This window comes from Podarcis cretensis (assembly GCF_951804945.1).
Source record: "Podarcis cretensis genome assembly, chromosome: 5".
In the NCBI taxonomy this organism is placed as follows: Eukaryota; Metazoa; Chordata; class Lepidosauria; order Squamata; family Lacertidae; genus Podarcis; species Podarcis cretensis.
The window spans coordinates 53,138,812-53,157,956 of NC_137174.1; the positions used below are offsets into that span (position 1 = coordinate 53,138,812).

General features: G+C 41.2%; 1 protein-coding gene across 1 annotated transcript in view; it reads right to left on the minus strand.

Annotated features, from left to right (window-relative positions):
• LOC307217455 (uncharacterized protein) overlaps positions 1–19,145 on the minus strand; it is a gene marked incomplete at its 3' end in the record, with an annotated part of 55,810 nt that overhangs the window by 20,741 nt on the left and 15,924 nt on the right. The window contains exon 3 of the mRNA XM_079978627.1: positions 6,795–6,820. Coding sequence (XP_079834753.1) covers positions 6,795–6,820 — 26 coding nt within the window. The remainder of the gene's footprint in view (positions 1–6,794; positions 6,821–19,145) is intronic.

The window sequence follows — 19,145 nt, forward strand, 5'->3', positions numbered from 1 at the left end:
TTAACCAGCCCTGTCCTCTCAAGGGGGTCAGAAGAAAAAAATTAAACTTTGAACATTTTACTTGTATACTCACATTTACATTTTCGGCGAATTGCATTTTCCTGTTGAAACAAAACAGCTTTTTTAAGCAGAATAGTGAAAGGTGGTCTCGTTTCTGAACCTAGACTATAACTCATGTGTTATACATGGGTTAAGTAATTATGGACAGTAGCACCCTTTTAAGTATACCATTTTTCAAATGAACCTTTATCATGAAGGCTATAAACCAGTGGTTCCCAATTAGGGGTCTGGGGACCCCTGGGAGTCTGTGGAATATACCCAAATTTTATGGTCTGATTTCCAGTATTCCTAAAATCCTTTGCTTATTAGGGGCTACCCCACATTTTGTTCAAAAAATTGTTTCGCAGAGGTAACTACCACAGTTATAAAAATTGACAAAAGTAGGGGCTCCATGGCTTGGCTTTTGAAAAATAGGGAATCCTCAGTAATTAGCTAATTGGAAACTACTGCTGTAAACAACTGATCCGAGTAAAGATTATTCTTAGTCTATTTATCCTAGAGAATGCTGCCAACCCAATGCAACATACTTGATCCCTGCTTCTCCAGAGGGCAGGCATGCCTAGAACTCACATTGGGAAATTCAAAGGATAAGTTTTTGGAGAAATATCCTAGTGGTAAGAGGTGTTTGACAGTGGAACAGATCACCTTAGGATGCAGAAGACTCCTCTTTACTTGGAAGTATTTCAGCAGAACTGAATGGGAACACTGCTTGCACCCTGCATTGAGCAGGATATTGGATAAGATGACATTCAGGGCATTGAATGGGGACCTCCAAGTCCCCTTCCAGCTACACAATTGTATGATTCTATTACCCCAACTACACATTGTGCTTACTGCTGCCATTTTTTTTACTAAAAAGAGACTTTCAGTACAAAAGGGAAACAGAATGCCAGGGCACACCAGAAGGATTGTATTTGCTTCTCTCATCCCCTTCAGAATGTGATCCAGTGTGTTCATCACTTCCTACCCATTCAGTGTAATAAGCAGACACTGATATTAATGGCAAATTTCACACCTTTCCTCTGGAATATATTTATATTCACTATGAAATTGGACGCCTCTTAAGATATCATAACTAAATTTAGCACAATGGTTGCAGAGACCAAGGAACAGGTTTTCATCAAAGTATGGGTGGAATAGGAAGCCATTATGGATCAATATGGTGGGCAGAAGCTTTCAAAAGTGCCCTGATTTGGAGGGGTTCTTAGAATTCTGGAGCAATGCCAGATATAGGAGTTTCCAATATCTATAAATAATTGCTAAGGGCATTGTTTATATGTAATTCGTAAATTCATTAAAATATATATATAACAATTACCACTGGACTGATAACCTTTATGGAGTAATTGATCAAATCTGGGTCATGGTCCAATAGGGGTACTGTGCAGGAAGCCAAATAAGGTGAGACATTGGGCATTCATGATTGGATTTCTCATGATTTAATTTCTTTGAAGACCAGGCATGGGAGAATGCTACTTGAAACAGAACCAGGATGCTGAAGAGGTTACCTTTTTCCTGCCCACCAGTTTCCCACTCAAAATTCCACCCTGGTTAAGAGGGACAATACAGCTTGATTGTGATTTTAGTAATGCTATATGCTATATGCTGTATGCTATACATAAATGCAAAAAGGAGAAACTTCTTCTCAAAAGGGTCAACTAATGATCATGGTACCAGACAGGCAGCAAAACCTGTGCAAAAGCTGCTTCAGCTATTCCGCAGTTTTTGAGGGCTGTATCCAACATTAGTTATACTTAGAATAGACCCATTGAAATTAATGGGCATGGCTAACTTAAGTCCATTAATTTCAATGAAACTGTTCAATTAGGTTCATTAATTTCAATCAGAGTAGGGTTCAGCCAAGTTTAATATTGCTGCAGAAGAAGGAGCCTGTGTTCTGAAACACACTGAGCTATAATAAAGCCTCCTGTTCATTTGTTAATACATTACTGTAAAAGACCCTGATGCCTGCTCCCAAGACAAGTGCTTCTATCACTCCACCTGAATTTTAAAACAAAGTTGGTTAATGATCTGTGAGACTGCAGCTCTAGACTTTCCACCGCCATCTATGCATTGCATAGTCTGGAGCAAACCATGCACTTGGGCTTTGGTTCCCATCTTAATTTTAAAAAAAATAAAAAAATCCTCCCCAGAGTTACCATGAAGATAACCACAAACAATATTGCAAGGGCAGAATTAAAAGTGCTATACTAATATTGCTATTTCTGTTTCTCAAGTAATGCTAAGAATGTCTTGTTCTCTCTCTCCACATATTATTTAAGTTTTGGAGTATTACCGAAACCACTGACTTCAAGTTGCGAGAAAGAAAATTCTGACTAAATATCAGGAAGAACTTTCTGACAGTAAGAGCTGCTTGACAATGGAATGGACTCCCTCAAAAGGTGACAATTGGAGGCTTTTAAACCAAGGTTTGGTGGCCATCTGTTGTGGGATTGGACTAGATCAGGGGGCGGCAATTTTTTTTAGCCGAGGGCCAGTCCACTGTCCCTCAGACCTTGTGGCAGGCCAGAGAAGTGGCACTGGGGGGGAGAGCTGGAAGAAGATGTGAGGGGGCAAGTAGTTCTCCTCCCCACCCCCCACCCCCAGCCTCAGCCACTGCGCTTACCTTCCCTGGGGCTGCTGCCGCCGCCACCACCACCACCGCTGCTGCTGCTGCTTCTTGTGGGTAGGCAGAGCGAGCTCATCTGCTCCACTCTCTGGCCCACAGGAGCACCAGGGCGGTGGAAGAGGTGGCAGAGGGGAGATGAGCAGCGCAAAAGGGCTGGCTCCAGAGAGGGGCTGCTTAAAATGGCACTCAACCAGCTCAGCCCAGCCCCCTTCCTCCTCTAGGCAGGGCAAGGAGAAGCTGGGAGGAGGGAGGGAGGAGGCACCGCCATGGTGTGGGGGAGAGATGGAATGGCGCAGGGGGGGAAATGGCGCAGCCCGAACGAACAGAATCTCCATGCCGATCCACAGACAGTCCGTGGGCTGAATCCTGTAGGCAATTGGGCCTGATCTGGCCGACCCCTGGTTTGCCAACCCCTGGACTAGATGATCCTTGAGGTCCCTTCCAACACTACAGTTCTATGTGCCCATTTGACACAAACCTGCACCCACTTTTGTTCTGTCATTTAGTGATGTGTAAGTGGCCAACCTCATCCTTGGGCCTGTCTACGGGAACATTGTCAAGCCTGCACTTCTTTTTGGTTCTTCCACAGGGCACTGCTGGAGATCAGTAGGCAAGAGGGGGAAACCGCAGAAGGATGCTCCACATTTTAATGCACAGTAGAGTAGCACTATCAAACGCTTTCCGTTTAACTTGTGGCACACTTGCTGAAAAGGGTAAACCAGCAGTTTATTCAAAGAACAGCTGTAAAGCAGCTTCAGATTTGACATGTTGCACTTCCTACTCTTATTACTTCAACAGCCAGGAAACTGCAAGAGAAAAGCAAAGTGCTCATTTTTATTTTTATTTTTGCTTTGTTTTTCTCCCGCATCTTCTGGGCCTACGTGATTTGGAGATCAAAGGAATTTATGTTCAGTGTTGCCAGCTTATTCCTCTCTGGAGTGTGCTTACTGACTTCCTCTTTATCCAGTATGATGTCTGTCAGTGTTTGAATTACTTCCTCATTCTCTCACTCACTCACTCATCCACTGAGGCTCTGCTTTGCTGGGTGTCCTAATACACAGTGGACTTAAGGGACCTATTGTCTATTTCATGTTTAAAGAGGATGCATATATTACACACACACAAAAGATGTTTATTACTGCCATTGCTATTGAATCTGTACAACCGTACCTACCTGAAAAAGACTTGTTCTGAATAGAGGTGGTACATATTGTTTATAAAAAAAAATACATAGACCACATAACATAATGGTAAAAAAAAAAAATCACAAAACAGTAGCTAATTAAATGCAGCAAACTGTTAATCGTACATTGTGCCAGTGGTGCGACATATGGCTGTAATTAGAATGGAAGCCCTAGGATAAATATTGGTAATGTACTAGTCCTCATGGACACATCTGGGTCTCTATTCTATTTATTCATCATGGAAAGCATCGTTTCTGGTGCATGGTTTGGAACTGGGGAGAAAAAGCATTCTCTCCTTTATCATTAAAAAAAGTCCTCTAAAATTCATAACAAAGATTCATACTATTTACAAAAGTACAGTCTTTTAGAAATGCAGATATCAGAAGGTCAGAGGCAGAGAATGTTTCCAGTGACTTCAGGCAAATTTTATCTATTATCTGAGCTTTTCACCTGGCTCTGAATATGGTTTAAATATATGCAATATTAAATTTCCTTTCCAGTGATCCTTAATATGTAAATAGGATTAGATCTTTGATGTATCCAGTTTCAACATCACACAGAAAGAGATAGAGGTGGTGTTGCATTTCATGCATATACAAATTATTTTTTCTTGCTCTTTTGGCAAAATGTCATAAAATAAATCCTAACGTGACCTAACCGGCCCTTGAATGGTGGTGGTGGTAGGTAGTTCTTGGATTTTAATTTCCAATTTTCATACACAGAAATCAGTATCTCGTACTGCAGCCTCTGAACTTATTTAGGCCATTGGTAAGGCAGAATCATGTAGAACAGGGACCCATCTTCTCTAGGGCCTCATAACAGTTCCTAGAAATGTGATGATCTAGTTCCTAAGGATTTCTCTCTTTGTTCCTGTAAATAGGAATATTTCTAAAGGCAGACGCTGCAAATAAAAACAAAATAAAAGGGGCAAGTTTTATTTAGATTCTATCAAGGCTGCAATGAAGCATTTTGTTTCTGAACCTGCCACTCAGTGCTTTATGAAGCACATAACCTGCTCTATACAGTTCAGCTCATTTAATTATTATCTGTCATCTGAAGTGAAAGTTAAATATAGCATTTCAAGCTGCTTGCGAACTAGACCATCTTTATTTTCTTTCACAAACCACATGTTTATGCCATTAAAGGCTGCTTTCAAGCTGTTTTCAAAACATCTCATATTCTACAGCAGGGGTGGTCAATCTGTGGCCGCAGATGGCTATCAACCCAATTTCATGCAGTGTTTGGCCGGGAGTGCTATATTTGTCCCCCAGTCCCAAGGTTCCTGAACCCTGATCTAAGTTATCTCTACCTGAAGCACAGTGGCAGCACTGGGTGGTGAAGTGGGAAGAGGCAGTCTAGAAAAGTTGCGAGCCTTTGAAAAGGCATACTCAAAAATGAGAATGCCCTTGTTCAAAAGCCTGCACATCTTTTGAGTCAAGCAGCTGGCTGTACAAGCAGTTGAGCAGGCTTTCCTTGCTTCACAGTGCTAGTGGCTGTCTCCCCATATCCTATCATGGGCTCACAAGCCTTTGATGAGGCATAAGGTGGAAGTAGCACAATGTGCCCAATATCACTGCCTGATTGATGTAAAGGTCTAGTCAAGCATCCTTCTTTCAGCCATGTTGAAATAGCCAGTTTCCTTAAGGAAGTGCCCAAGCAGGGTGCCTTGTCACCAGCCCACTCCCTTCTGCATTTGCCATTCAGAAGAATATTGCCTCTCAAAATTTAATTTCAGGTGACTGAAAGTCATAGGACAGCTGAGGAGCACATGTTATACTTCTGGGCTTCCCATAGACATCTGGTTGGCCACTGGGGGAAGCTGGATGCTGGCATTTGGTCTTACCCAAAAGGGTCCTCTCATGTAGGTTTGAAGCATTGAAGTTTAAACATTCATGACAAAACTGAATGAATAATAAACCAACAGAAACATAACCTGGATCAATATTCAATGAGTTCATGTGTATGAAATCCTGAGCTGAAGTCTGATCTTATAATGCCTTTGGAAATAGGCTTTTCAAACAGTATATCCAAACAGCAGCACTAATTTTAAACTAACTGTGCTTAGATGCCAGGTTGCAAACCTGCTCTCCCATGCTCATTTACCCCTAGTACCATCAATATATATTCTTATATTATGTTCTTACAAGTCCTCATGGTCTGTTTTAACACCACTACTCTACGTAGCCAATGGTTGCTAACTTAAGCAGCAATAGCTGACATGGTGCCAACTGTAAAAGTGTAAACATAGAGAGTATTTGACTTCTGGGCTGGGAAAGCATTTTCCCTGGAAGAAGGAGGGCATGGCAAGTAACAGAAACCAAGTAAATATTTGCATAAAGGAGACAAACACCTTTGTTTGCAATGTTCCTGGAAACAATCAACATCTCACAAGCTATGAGCAATTATTTTCACTACTTATCTACAAAAAAAAAAACCTACAAAATGCTGTTTAATATTTCATCCCCCGCTCTTCTGCTTAAAAAATATATTCCAGGAGAGGCTAAATGACATATTGACACATGCTGTTTTAGAAACGGACCAAGGAACAAATATGCAAATAATATTTGTTGAAGTGCAGTATCTTCAGAAATGCAGATTGCCTAAGAAGAGTCAATCTAGTCCAACATCCTGTGGCCAACAATATGCCCAGAAGGAACTCGCAAGCAGGATTCAAGAGCAACAGTGCTTACTCTTCTTGCTGTTTCTGGCAACTGGTATTCAGAAGCATGCTGCCACCAATAGTGGAAGTTGAGGCTAGTCATTATGGTTAGCAACCATTGATAGTCTTATTGCCCATGAATTTATCTAACCCTCTTTTAAAGCCATTCACATTGCTAGCAATCATTGACTCCCGTAGGAGCAAATTCCATAGTTTAGCTATGCACTGTGCGATGAAGTACTTTCCTCCTCTCCCTCCTTACCTTTTCCCATGTGGTGTCCATACAACCTGGAACAAGGACATAAACAGGTATTAGACTAATAACCACTTCTTTATTAAGAACAAGGATCTGCAAACAATTAGCAGCCTGGGTAACTTCATTAACTCGACAGGCAATGTGTTACGATAAGAGCTAGGAAGATGTTTCTGCCCTTGCCTGCTTCACATAGGTAACTGCACTTTGGCTCAGTCCATGAACTGAGGGTGGGGGCAAGGAGAGAATCTGTTTTTCATCTAGGGGTGGTTGTTATGATTTGTTTGTAGGGAGGTTATTCAACAAAGAGCATTTGTCCGGAATGTATCCTGACTTGCTTGGAGAGGGTTTATCTTCCAGTGAATCTTTCTACACTTTTCAAAGCATTTCCCCATCACTTTCCTTTCCACTGAAAGTCAGGAGTTTTGCTGTTGCTGTTGCTCAATGTGAGTTTGTGGCACCAGAGTGACGAGAGTGCTTTAGTCCACTTTGATTGCATAAACCTAAATTTTCCAATATGTGCCTGAATCTCTCCTGCTAAACACTGAGAGTCTGGAGATGCCTGACAGAAATACAACTCTTCTTACTGCTTTTGGTCTCATCACCCTCCAAAACTCTGAGGTAGCAATGCGGCTTCTGAAAGAAAGTTTACATGCCACATATGACGATCTAAGGTGTGTGCTGGAGGGGGGGGGCGGCTATAATCTAAATAGCTTTCAGATCTTCCTTTCTTATTCACAAACATTCAGACAAATACACTTCGGATGTTAAAACATCCATTTTAAAAAATATCCACACAATTCCCTCCTTACTATTGCTCCAGTTCTCTAATTCTCTGAAGGCAGGAAGTTTCACAGGTAGCCTTGACTAGGTGAGCACTGGTGTATTAGGCTACATGCAGACATCTGTATAAATCAGGTTTTTGTTTTTGCTGCAGCTTGAGCCCATCTTCCAACCCCCTTTGACAGACATCTTGGACAGTGAATTAAATGCTGATTCAACAGCTTTTCTTGTCTCCCTGGAGCGCTTCAGGCAGGCTGCATGTAAATTCAGGTTATGTGGGTCTGCTTCATTTGGTAGCTGATTTCACTCGCCTGGCAGGTCAGAAACAGGATTGATGTGTTTTGCTGGTCAGAATGATGTTGATGTAGGACTATCTAAAAGGGTTTAGGCTTTTGGTGACCTCCAACCTCTGCAGCATCAGGGTTGCTTTGTGCATGGTCAGCTATATCCTGCAGAGCGGTAGAGGATTCCTTGACTGGCTTCTCTGATTAGTTCATGAGACACATTGATGATTAAATAATTCTTATATATTTGGATCATGACTCTGCACTGAGCATAGCTCCATTAAATGTACCTTCACCCTCTTCTTGTCACATTTCTATGGATACTTTTCTATTTGTGAGTTTTGAGGTTGTGCATAGAATCTTTACTAACAGAACTTGTTCCAAAAACAGACATAAAATGTTACATCGAGATAACTGCATAATATAATGTGCTGAGCCTAGCATAGGTACAGTATCTTAGACATATGAAATTATTGTATCCAGGACTGAAAACAAAGCTCTTTCTCTCCACACAGACTCCATTAGCCTGGAGGCTGTTTGCTTCTGGAAAGAGAGTTATTAGCACACCATCCTCTTTGGTGGCTTGAAAACAAAGACTAACTCACACATCCAAAATGGAGATCTGCAATGGAATGCCCCATATCATCTAAGTTAAATACCTCCTGAAAAGGCAGAGATCCATTCTTGGTTATTTTTTAACTGTTAGGCTCTCTGAGGGCTTTAGTTTAGCTCAATGGAATTTTACAATGTTAAATCTTTAGCAATACACATAGAGTTATTTTCCATTTCAATGTACAATTAAACAATAACTCTTAACAATGCTCAGAAGCCCCCTTGAGATCTGAATGCAGAGAAGAGCCCATGCCAGTGGGACTATTGAGGCAGGGCTTTTGTGTATGCCACTCACTATTCTACAAAGGTTTAACCCTCCTATGTTCAGCTGAATACTTGAAAAGGGCTTTAGCCTAATCATATAGTTGATTCAGCCCTTCCTGGGAACCCACTTCATTTGATTTTTTAAAAAAAATAATCTCAGTTTTTGCAAAAAAATTAAGAAGAGGATAGCATAAATAAATAATTTAAAGCAGATTTATGGCTGAGAAATGACTTTGGTCTTTTTCATCTTTAGCAAATTCAAAGCACTGGCATTCAATGATTGATTTGAAATGTCTGTACTCTAACTTCTCAAAATCTTCTTCTATATCTTGAATATGCTAATGATGAAATTGGCCAAAGTCCCTGGTCATCCATAAATCTACTTTTTACAGTCAAGAGGTAATTGATATGCTAAGGCTGTAATTTGCTAATAGCATTTTATAGGTAGAAAAATGGAAGAAAATGGCACCTAATCTCCTCCTTGATTTATTAATACATGGAAGTATAACAAGCTGAAGTGTATGACCCACACACACCACCATTATCACTCAATTAGGAGTGAGCATTGGAGTTGGAATACCATTCTTAGGAGATTGACTGGTCTGCTAAGTAGTTCTAGGTACGAACAGTTTTAAAGGAAACAAGCACTCTGGAAGTAATGGAACTTAGTCTCAGTTTTACAGAGCAGGCTGTGGTGGTACACCAGAAATACTATTGTGATTTCATTTGTGATTTAACAAAATGTTGAGTTCAAATGTAGTTATTGGATTTCACTAACTATCATATTGCTGTGTCACTGCTGGAATATTTAAGTGACATAACTTTATAGAAACAATCTAGAGTTATCCTTAGTCTCAAGTTTCCAGAATTCACTCATTCCAGATGCTACAGTACTCAGACAATACTTGTGGATCCCAGGAAATGCATTTTCTTCTGTCCTCCGAATTCCAGATCATTGTTAAACAGAAGATAAATGTGTGTTTAGGGCACAACAGTTGGCTTGACTTCCCTGACACAGGAGCAGTGAGCAGAGCTTCTTGTACTTCACAAGCTTATTGTGTACACCAGTCAAAGGCCATGGGAAAAGGGAAAGAACAGCTGATTCCTTGCTGAGTGTATTACTCAAACCATAAAAAGAGTAAGTTTCAGTTTGAAATTATTTATATTTTCATTACAAAAATGTTTTCTTCACAGATACACAGCAACATATGGAGATGCATAGGAAATGTGCATAATTACTACTAGATGTTTTGCTTGTGGGAAGATAGATCTATTTGTCATTACATTTTTATTTAGAATGTTATAACTTTCTGAAAGCCCTGCATATTGGACCTGCATTTCTGCTGTCTTTTCATGGCTAATTGTGGGGGTTGTCAAGCAACAGTTGAAAAAGAGAAATAAGTTCTGTAGTATTTGCAAGATCACAAATGATTCACAGATACTGAATTAGAAGGAATCCTGCTACCAGGATACTGAATTAGAAGGAATCCTGCTACCAGGGGGTGCGGACCGTGCGGTAGGTGCAATCTGCCCCAGGTGCCCCCACTGAATGGGGTGACAAAATGGCGGGCGGCACTCACTACAGGGCCTGCAGTGTGCCCGAGCCACGTGTCTTGGGCGCCCACAGGCTCCTCAATGTCCATCCGCTGCCTCCCCCCAGCTGTAGGGAGGCTGAGGCCCCAGCCCCCATGGCGCGCCCCGTCCCTATAGGCACCACACACCCTGCCCCGCCCTTACGGCCACCGCACAGCCCATCCTTCTCTAAGGGTGCCATGCACCCCGTCTCATCTTTCCCTAAGGGCATCGTGTGCCTCGCCCCTATGGGCAGTTCGCCCCGCCCCAGGCACACTGCCCCAGGTGCCCGAGAATAGAAGAAAAGGAGTTTGGATTTGATATCCCGCTTTCTCACTACCCTAAGGAGTCTCAAAGCAGCTAACATTCTCCTTTCCCTTCCTCCCCCACAACAAACATTCTGTGAGGTGAGTGGGGCTGAGAGACTTCAGAGAAGTGTGACTAGCCCAAGGTCAACCAACAGCTGCATGTGGAGGAGCGGAGACACAAACCCGGTTCAGCAGATTACGAGACTACTGCTCTTAACCACTATACCACACTGGCTCTGTGTGGCTTCCTCCACCGCTGCCTGCTACCAAACCATGCACAAAAATGAAACTAGTAGGTTCCTTAGCTTCTTGTCCCTGCTGGTCACACCCAGAGCTGATTTCCCAACATATAACCATTTCTAAATCATTTTAGTTCCTGCTCACATTTAGTTCCTGCCTGGAGAAGAGAAAATTAAGGAGAGACATGATAGCAAACTCCAAATATCTGAAGGGCTGCTATGCAGAAGATGGAGCAGCTTTGTGTTGGCCTGGATGGCAGGACAAGAACCAATGGATGGCAATCTCAGAGAAGCAGATCTGGGCTAAATATTGAATAAAGCTTCTTAACCATAAGAGCTGAACAATAGTCCTTTCATATAAGGACTTAAGCAAAGGCTGAACAACCATCTGTCTGCATTGCTATTGTCCCATCCTACACTGTAGGTCCTGGAATGAGCAAGGGAATGGACTAGATGCCTTCAACTCTATGGTGGCAGCAAGGTTATTATGAGGTGGCTGTTTCTACTTCATTTCTACAGCTCAGTGCTTCAGCTGCCAGTTGAGAACAGGACTACAGCTGCCAGCTTGCACAGGCATTTTCCTAAACATGCAAACAGTCAAGGTGTGAACAGGGGCAAAGAGGCATGGGCCCTGACATCTTTGTGTGAATCTTTCTGCTGGTGGATCCCTGACCACCCCATATTATATAGGGAAGGCCTGTGGATGACTTCTGTGTACATTTGTTTGGAGGTGAGTAGAGTGCTGTACATTATGGGGAAATGCCCTGTGTTGCGTTATCACATCTTAATATTGCAAAAACATTTTTACAATGAAAATGTAAATAATTTCAAACTAAAACCATTGCTCTTTTGATGGTTTGATGAATTCATTATGAATCCATTGTTCTTTCTCTTTCACTGTGGCCTTTGACCAGTGTACACAATGAATGGTGAACTGAGAGAAACTCTGCTTATCTCTCCTGTGACAGGGATGTCAAACCAGCTGTGGTTACATGCAGACATTAGCCTAAGGAAGCAGGACCATGGGATCACCTTATAAGGAGCTTGATACAGTTCACTGGTTGTAGTGGTCTGTCTTCATAAAGATGCCTCCATGCACGTGAGTCAATATGAAATGTTAGCTTGCTGGCTCTGGGCCCGATTGTCATATATCTAATAAAGCACCTAGTAGCCTGTTGGAACTAAATGCATATTTATATATTCATCATTATTACCATCTCCATAAATTCCTACTCATTCAAAATTTACTGCTGACATTTGTTTGCACTGCAACACTGTTTTCACATTAAGAAAAAGTGGTCATTTATTTTAGGCTTTGCAAATCAAACGATTACATCTCAAATCTTGTTTAATAGTAAAGCTGATCCAAGCACAAGCATGTCTTTTATAATTAAATACTTAAAGAAGAACGGTTGGGCAGTGGTGTGTTCAAATTTGATTTAAAGTCTGCTGCACATAGTTTATTTAGCCACATGCTGGAGGCTGACAGTTAAGTGCAAAATGTGGTAGGGAGATTCGGGTAACATTGTTTTATTCATTTGTTTGCAGATTTATAACCACATTTCAGCCAAAAGTTGAAAAGTCCACCAAGTACACATACTGTATAAAGTGCAACAATTACAGGATAAAACATAACAATTTTTTTAAAAAAAAACCCATGCAAATATTAATATCTGAGTATATGAAAAGAAGAAACATTAAAAAATAATTCCCAGTGGCATACAACCCAAGGACCTGTCTGAACTCACTAGGTGGCCACAGCAAACCAATGTTTCACAGTCTAAGATGGAGATAAATAATACTTGCTTACCTTACAAAGTATCCATTATTATATATAATAGGGCTACCTTGTATGTATAATAAACATGTTGCAAAATCTGTTACAGTCGTACCTCAGCTCCCGAACGCCTTGGGAGTCAAACGTTTCGGCTCCTGAACAATCAAAAACTGGAAGTGAGTGTTCCAGTTTTCATTCGTACTTTTGGAAGCCGAATGTCTGACGGGGCTTCCAATTGGCTTCAGGAGCTTCCTGCAGTCTATCAAAAGCTACGCTTTGGTTTCCAAATGTTTCGGAAGTCAAAGGGACTTCCGGAACGGATTCCATTCTACTTCTGAGGTACAACTGTATTTTCTTGCTGTGACATATTCCAGCTTGAGACTATAGTTTTTCCTGAAGAAGTGTATCTTCCAAGAGTTGGTTGGATGTCATCATTTCCCCCCAGCAATTTCACCAGTTTGTTTGTTTGTTTGCTTGCTTGCTTGCTTTTTTAAAACCGATAATCTTGAGGCATCTAGAATAAGGCATCTAGAGACCACATGCTTTTTATCTTACGTCACTCCAGCAAGCTAATAAAAGGAAGAGCAAATATAGAATTGGCCTTATCTGCTGAGACAGGAGTAAAAAGCATGATTATAGCACTTCGCTCTTGTTCATTCTATGTAGGAGATGTACAAAAGCAGCTGACCTTGATTTCTGGGGGGGAAGGAACTGCAAGTGAGTAACTTAATTCACGAATAACATAGTGAAGCTTTTGACTTTTGCCATTTTGTAGTCCTGTCCACAGATGCAGTAACAAGCAACAGCCATTTTTGTTGGCTGCAAACAGTTGACTCACTTGCAGATGGATGAGTTTACTCTCTGTTGCTGGGATGGGACCTTTGACAGTTGGGTGGTATTTAATTGGAGTGCTACTCGCCAGCTTCCTTCCTGTGCTTTTATTGATTTGTTTTAATCATTCCTACTACTGCTGTGAAACATCTGTGGCATAAAGGCTCGGCAGATATTAAACTGAAACAGCCCCCAAACTGACTGTATATGAGAAGATGGCAAAAAAATAGTGTTGTGTTAGTTTATCATCCAGCTAGGTGAGGCTGAGACTGGAGTGAAAGTTAAAAGCATGTGTTAAAGTCTTGTCTAACAAACAAAGATTTGCAGGACAAACACCCACATTTAAAAGGGCTGCGGCCACTTGTTGATTGAGAAGCAGAGATGGAAGAGGATTCTTTGTTTCATACAACACACACTTGGGTCTCTAAGGGGGCAGTGGACATCATGGAAAATCAAGGTATCTTGAATCTGCTTCCTTTAGTATGGTATGTCACCTACATTGGAAGACGTCTGGAGAGCAGGCACACCAGTCAGCTAATGCATCAACCAGGGCTTGGTGGTTAACTTTCATGGATTTATCCAGCCTCTGATACCATGATATTATGGAGGATGGGTAACAAGAGTACAAAATAATGCAGCACGTAAATTTATCTGCTAATTCAGGATAGGTATAATCAGAAAAGCTTATTTGTTTGTTTTGCATTCTCTCATCAAGTATGTTGAAGGCCAAGTGCTGCAGGGGGATCTTGATACCAAGATTTATTCTAAGGCAGGGGTTAGCAAACTTTTTCAGCAGGGGGCCGGTCCACTGTCCCTCAGACCCTGTGGGGGGGGTGAACTATTTTTTTTTGGGGGGGTGAACAAATTCCTATGTCCTGCAAATAACCCAGAGATGCATTTTAAATAAAAGTACGCATTCTACTCATGTAAAAACACCAGGCAGGCCCCACAAATAACCCAGAGATGCATTTTTTAAATAAAAGGACACATTCTACTCATGTAAAAACATACTGCTGCCAGATTTAGAAGGCGATTGGGCCTTAGATTGCCTACCCATGCTTTAGTCACTACAAAATAAATATAACCTCCATCTTTCTTCAGCTTATTGTATTCAGACACATTGTTGCATCAAAGTTTCCTCAGGCTGTAGCATCCCACCATATCTCAACTGATGTTTGCCCAGAACTCCCCTTTATTTCCTCACCTCTGCCACCATTTTATTCCCATATACATGAATGTAACTCTTCACTGGGCTTTTCATTGCTCTGTGTTCTGTGTTCAAGCAGGTAGGATAAAAGTCTGGTAACGTGGGTAATTCAAGTCCTGGCAAAGAAGGCAGCATCTCTAAACTATTATATCTACAAATGCTACTTCTGGGTTTGGACCTGGCACCACAACTTAATGTTAGAGAGCTTTTTAAAAAGAAGCAGCATTTTGCACACAAATCAGTTGTACTTTCTTCATATTATTAATAATACATATACCTCAACGTGGAAAATGGGTCCTACACTGATGGCTGACTCATATTAAATAAACCTCTATATACCCATTTCTTTAAAGCCCCATATGTATATAGTCTTTTCCCCCTTTACCACCCAATTCTCAGACAAATGTCCCAAAGGCTGCTAACAAGCCCCGCTGTGATTTGTGACATTATTACAATTTGCATGGGAAGGTTTTACAAGGCAATTCATATGAAATATGCTCTCACATTCCCAGATTTTCTTTTTTCTTTTTGTTTTTAAAGCTGGAAGCATGACAGACTCACTTTACGTTGCACTGTGGCCAGACCACAGTGGCAAGCTGTTAAAACATCACTTTCTTTTCTTTTTAAACTCAAAAGGTAGGTAGCTGAAAAATCCTGCCCTCTGCAAGTGCCAATTAGTTGGACTAGATTAATGGTTAGTAAAATCCTGCTGAGATATCTGCCTAGCATTTTGATTTCATTATTTTTGCTTTGTATCCAAATGGCTTTGTTCTTAGTTGGTCAGTCCTTTTGAGGGGACAAGGGAAAGTTTGATAGCTGCTTGTTTTAAATAATAATAATAATAATAATAATAATAATAATAATAATAATAATAATAAAACTTTCAGGTGATTCAATTGATAGTTTGCCCCAGGCAGCTGAACCTCATTGTTGCTATTATTCCAAATAAAACTTGTAGGGAAGGATGTGTGAGAAGCCCAGAGAGATAGCATGCTAGGAAACAAATTATTCTGAAGCCCTTTGTTATGACTGTGTCTATTCCAAACATGACGGCACAGATTTACTGCTTGCCAGAACTGCTAAGGAGGCATTCTTATTCAATGGCATGTCTTGGCAGAGAGCAAGCCTAACAAAATTGCCAGAACATAGCCCATAACTGGACCATTATCATTTATGAAACATCACACAGTGGCAACATTTATGTGAATGCTACAGCTGTTACTCCCTGGGAATTTCTTTTACATGTTGTTCCAATATCATATCAGGAGACTATTTCAACCTCTGTCCAGGTTTTTGTCAGCTTGGCTGCATGGCTTTATTTAAATGATAATGCCACCTGAGGGAAAAAATACAGTGCATTACCAGTAGCCCGGCTATTTTTATTCGTAATTTTAGATTTTTATTAGTCATCCATTTGATCCAAACAGTGGACAGGTTTTGTCAGGATTGATGGAACTCTGGCATGGCAGCACCAAAAAAAGAAAAGAAAAAAGGAGAAGAAAACATGCACAAAAGGCAGTCATTTAGAATTAATTGCATGTTATTCACCATTAGTTTGAGTAATCAGAATGATTCATGGAAGCAGCAGCCCTGTGAAAACTTCACACATGGTTTTTCTACACAAAATATCATTGCAGAAATGTCCTGGGGGACGTTTTAGTGCTTGAGTTGTCTGCATTCCATGCAAGATGGCACAGAATGTCTAGAACATCTTTGAGATAACAAACATTTCCAAGCTGGAAGATAAACCTTAATGGAAAGCAAAATATTTGTGCTCTGTGTGTGAGGGTTTGTGTGCATGCACATAAAGAACAGCAGGATTTAAATTATTGCTCTGACAAAAATAAAAGGGGGAGGGAAAGTCGTGAAGGATGTGTTAGGTGAGCTGTGATCTCCTTGAGCTACCAAGAAGAATCACCCAGTAGGGTGATCTCTTTATTAGGACCAACCAAGATGTTGCAAATCAGTGAGACAACTTTTGAGTTCTTCAGAATCCTCCATCAGGATTAATGTTAAGCATAACAGGAGATGAGAGTGAGAGCATACATAGCCATATGTGGTCCTTGAAGAGACAGGCAAAATGGAATTAGCCTGTGGAAGAGATCATGCAGTTAGCCTCTACCTCGGCCCTCCAGATGTTTTGAGACTACAATTCCCATCATCCCTGACCACTGGTCCTGCTACTTAGGGATCATGGGAGTTATAGGCCAAAAACATCTGGAGGGCTGAGGTTGAGGAAGCCTGCTCTACCGGGTGCCAACAATCACCAGGACACATCCAGTCTGCTGGGACTTGAAGCAGACTGACGATCATCCATTTCCTGAATGTACAAAGTCCAACTGTCACTTGACTATGCTTCCATCTCCAAGTGAAATTCACTGGTTCTGTCCTTGGCCACAAAATGAACCTGTGCAATCCACCCAGAGCAAGGGACAGTTCCAAACAACAGCTAGACCCCACAGTAAAGATTCCATCTTTACTGCCTCCCACCACATGGGTACTGCTATGTTTCAACATCCTTATGTTGGAGGGATGGTGGCAAGATTTCACAATATATATAAGCTCCCTGCTCCCACTGGTGGGACTTTGCAGAGTGGCAAGTCCACCGCTACAGTGGTAATCCTTCTGCTTACAGTTGCTGCTATGGAAAGTGGTGGGGCAGGGTGAGTGAATCTGACACAGTTACAAGACAGCGGTAAGTTCAGCTCAGCTGGGAGATTTGGGCAGAGGGACACCTCTGCCTAACCCAACTCCCCCAACCCAGTGTAGGGGGGGACAGGTTAGATTGCTCTTCCTGAGTTCTTTCAGACATTCTTGAATCAGCTGAACACTGAGAACTCCTAGAATTGGTTTCATGGTTTCTACAAGTTATAAACAAGATCATGATGAAAAAAATTAAACTCCAAACCCAAGAGATATTTTGTATTTCAAAACTCATCTGCTTTTCATTTCTTTTGTTTGTAGTGCTTAGTAGATGTTCAGTCAGAGCTAAGAATCCTGAAAACCCAGTCCTCAGAGCTTTCAGCATCAAGGCCGAATTGCAAATTCTTTCCTTTCAAAACATATTTGTGCAGCTTTATGACATTGTTTACATGTATATGCTGCCTTTTCTCCAAGGAGTTAGTTGTGGTCTATAGTTTATCCTCACAAGCCTGTGAGGTAGGTTAGGCTTTGAGACAGCGACTGGCCCACAGTTATCCAGTGAGCTGCAGGGCTAAGTGGAGATTTGAACCCTGGTCTACCAGATCCTACTTTAACAATGTAACCAGGGCACCACACTGGTTTCCTTCAACTATCTCCGGTGTATCCCAGTGATTGCTGGCATATTTCTATCCCAGCTGTTTTCAGTTTACCTGTGGTGTACTGCCTGGCTCAACTGAGCGATCTAGAGCTACTTGCTGCTCAAGCACACTTCTGCCTCTATCTGATTTTGTAGCATGCCGTGCTCTAGACTGCAAGACTTAGCCAATTTATACATTCTGCAAGAGCTCCCATAGACTAAGACTGATGCTCACTATTTGGCAATGATTTTAAGCATATATCTTCCTGTGTCAGCATGCGCTCTTTCCATTTGTAGTATCTGTTGGGTTGGGTAGAACCATTTGTCTCAATTGTCAATAGACAAATTGTGACTTACTGTTAGTGTCTGTTTGTACAAGAAGCAAAAAAGAGAAGATGATGATGAAATAGTGTAGGTCAACATGGTCCATGAGGAGCAGACCTGAAAACCTAGCCTCTTCTCCTTTGGTTCTCAGAAGGCATCTTTATTTCCAGGCGTATTCCCATAAACAGTTCTTCAACCTCCATAGTGTGAATAGTGTTGTGAATAATTTGAGCATGGAGTGAATAGCAAAGACAAAAGAAAATAATTTTAGCTTTTACTAGCTGTTTTTGGAAAGGCAGCAATTGAAACTGTTATTGTAAATATATTATTGGAAGAAAGCTAATTTCAAAGCAGATTGAGCAATTAACCATAGGAGCAAATGAAAACAACACAGAAAAACTAATTCAGCAAAACCTAATCAGACTATTTCACTATGCAAGCCAATATAAATAACTTGCCTACTGCTAGCCATGCCTTAGCAATGTCTACAAAAGCAGTTCAGAAATTGCCACTGACATCATAATGGATCACATCTTGCTTGTGTTGAAGCATCTTCACTAGTTTCCTGTTTGTTTCCAGGAGCAATTGAAAGTGATATTTTTAACAGATAAAGCCTTACATGACACGGGTCTCTGGCTTCTATAAAGAAGTGCTTTCCTCCATATTATTCTGTTACCATCTGCTGTCTCCAGAAAAACCTACACACTGATGATAGGGATATATGTGCTGATGAAATGGCCCTCCACCCCACCTCCACCCCACCCCAATCTTTCAGCTTGGCAAAAAGGAAGTTTGGATTGCCTGCAACAGTGTTTTTTTCTCTTAGATCTGCAACTCCATGTTCTTAGCCATACACAATATGTAAAACAAAAATAAGGG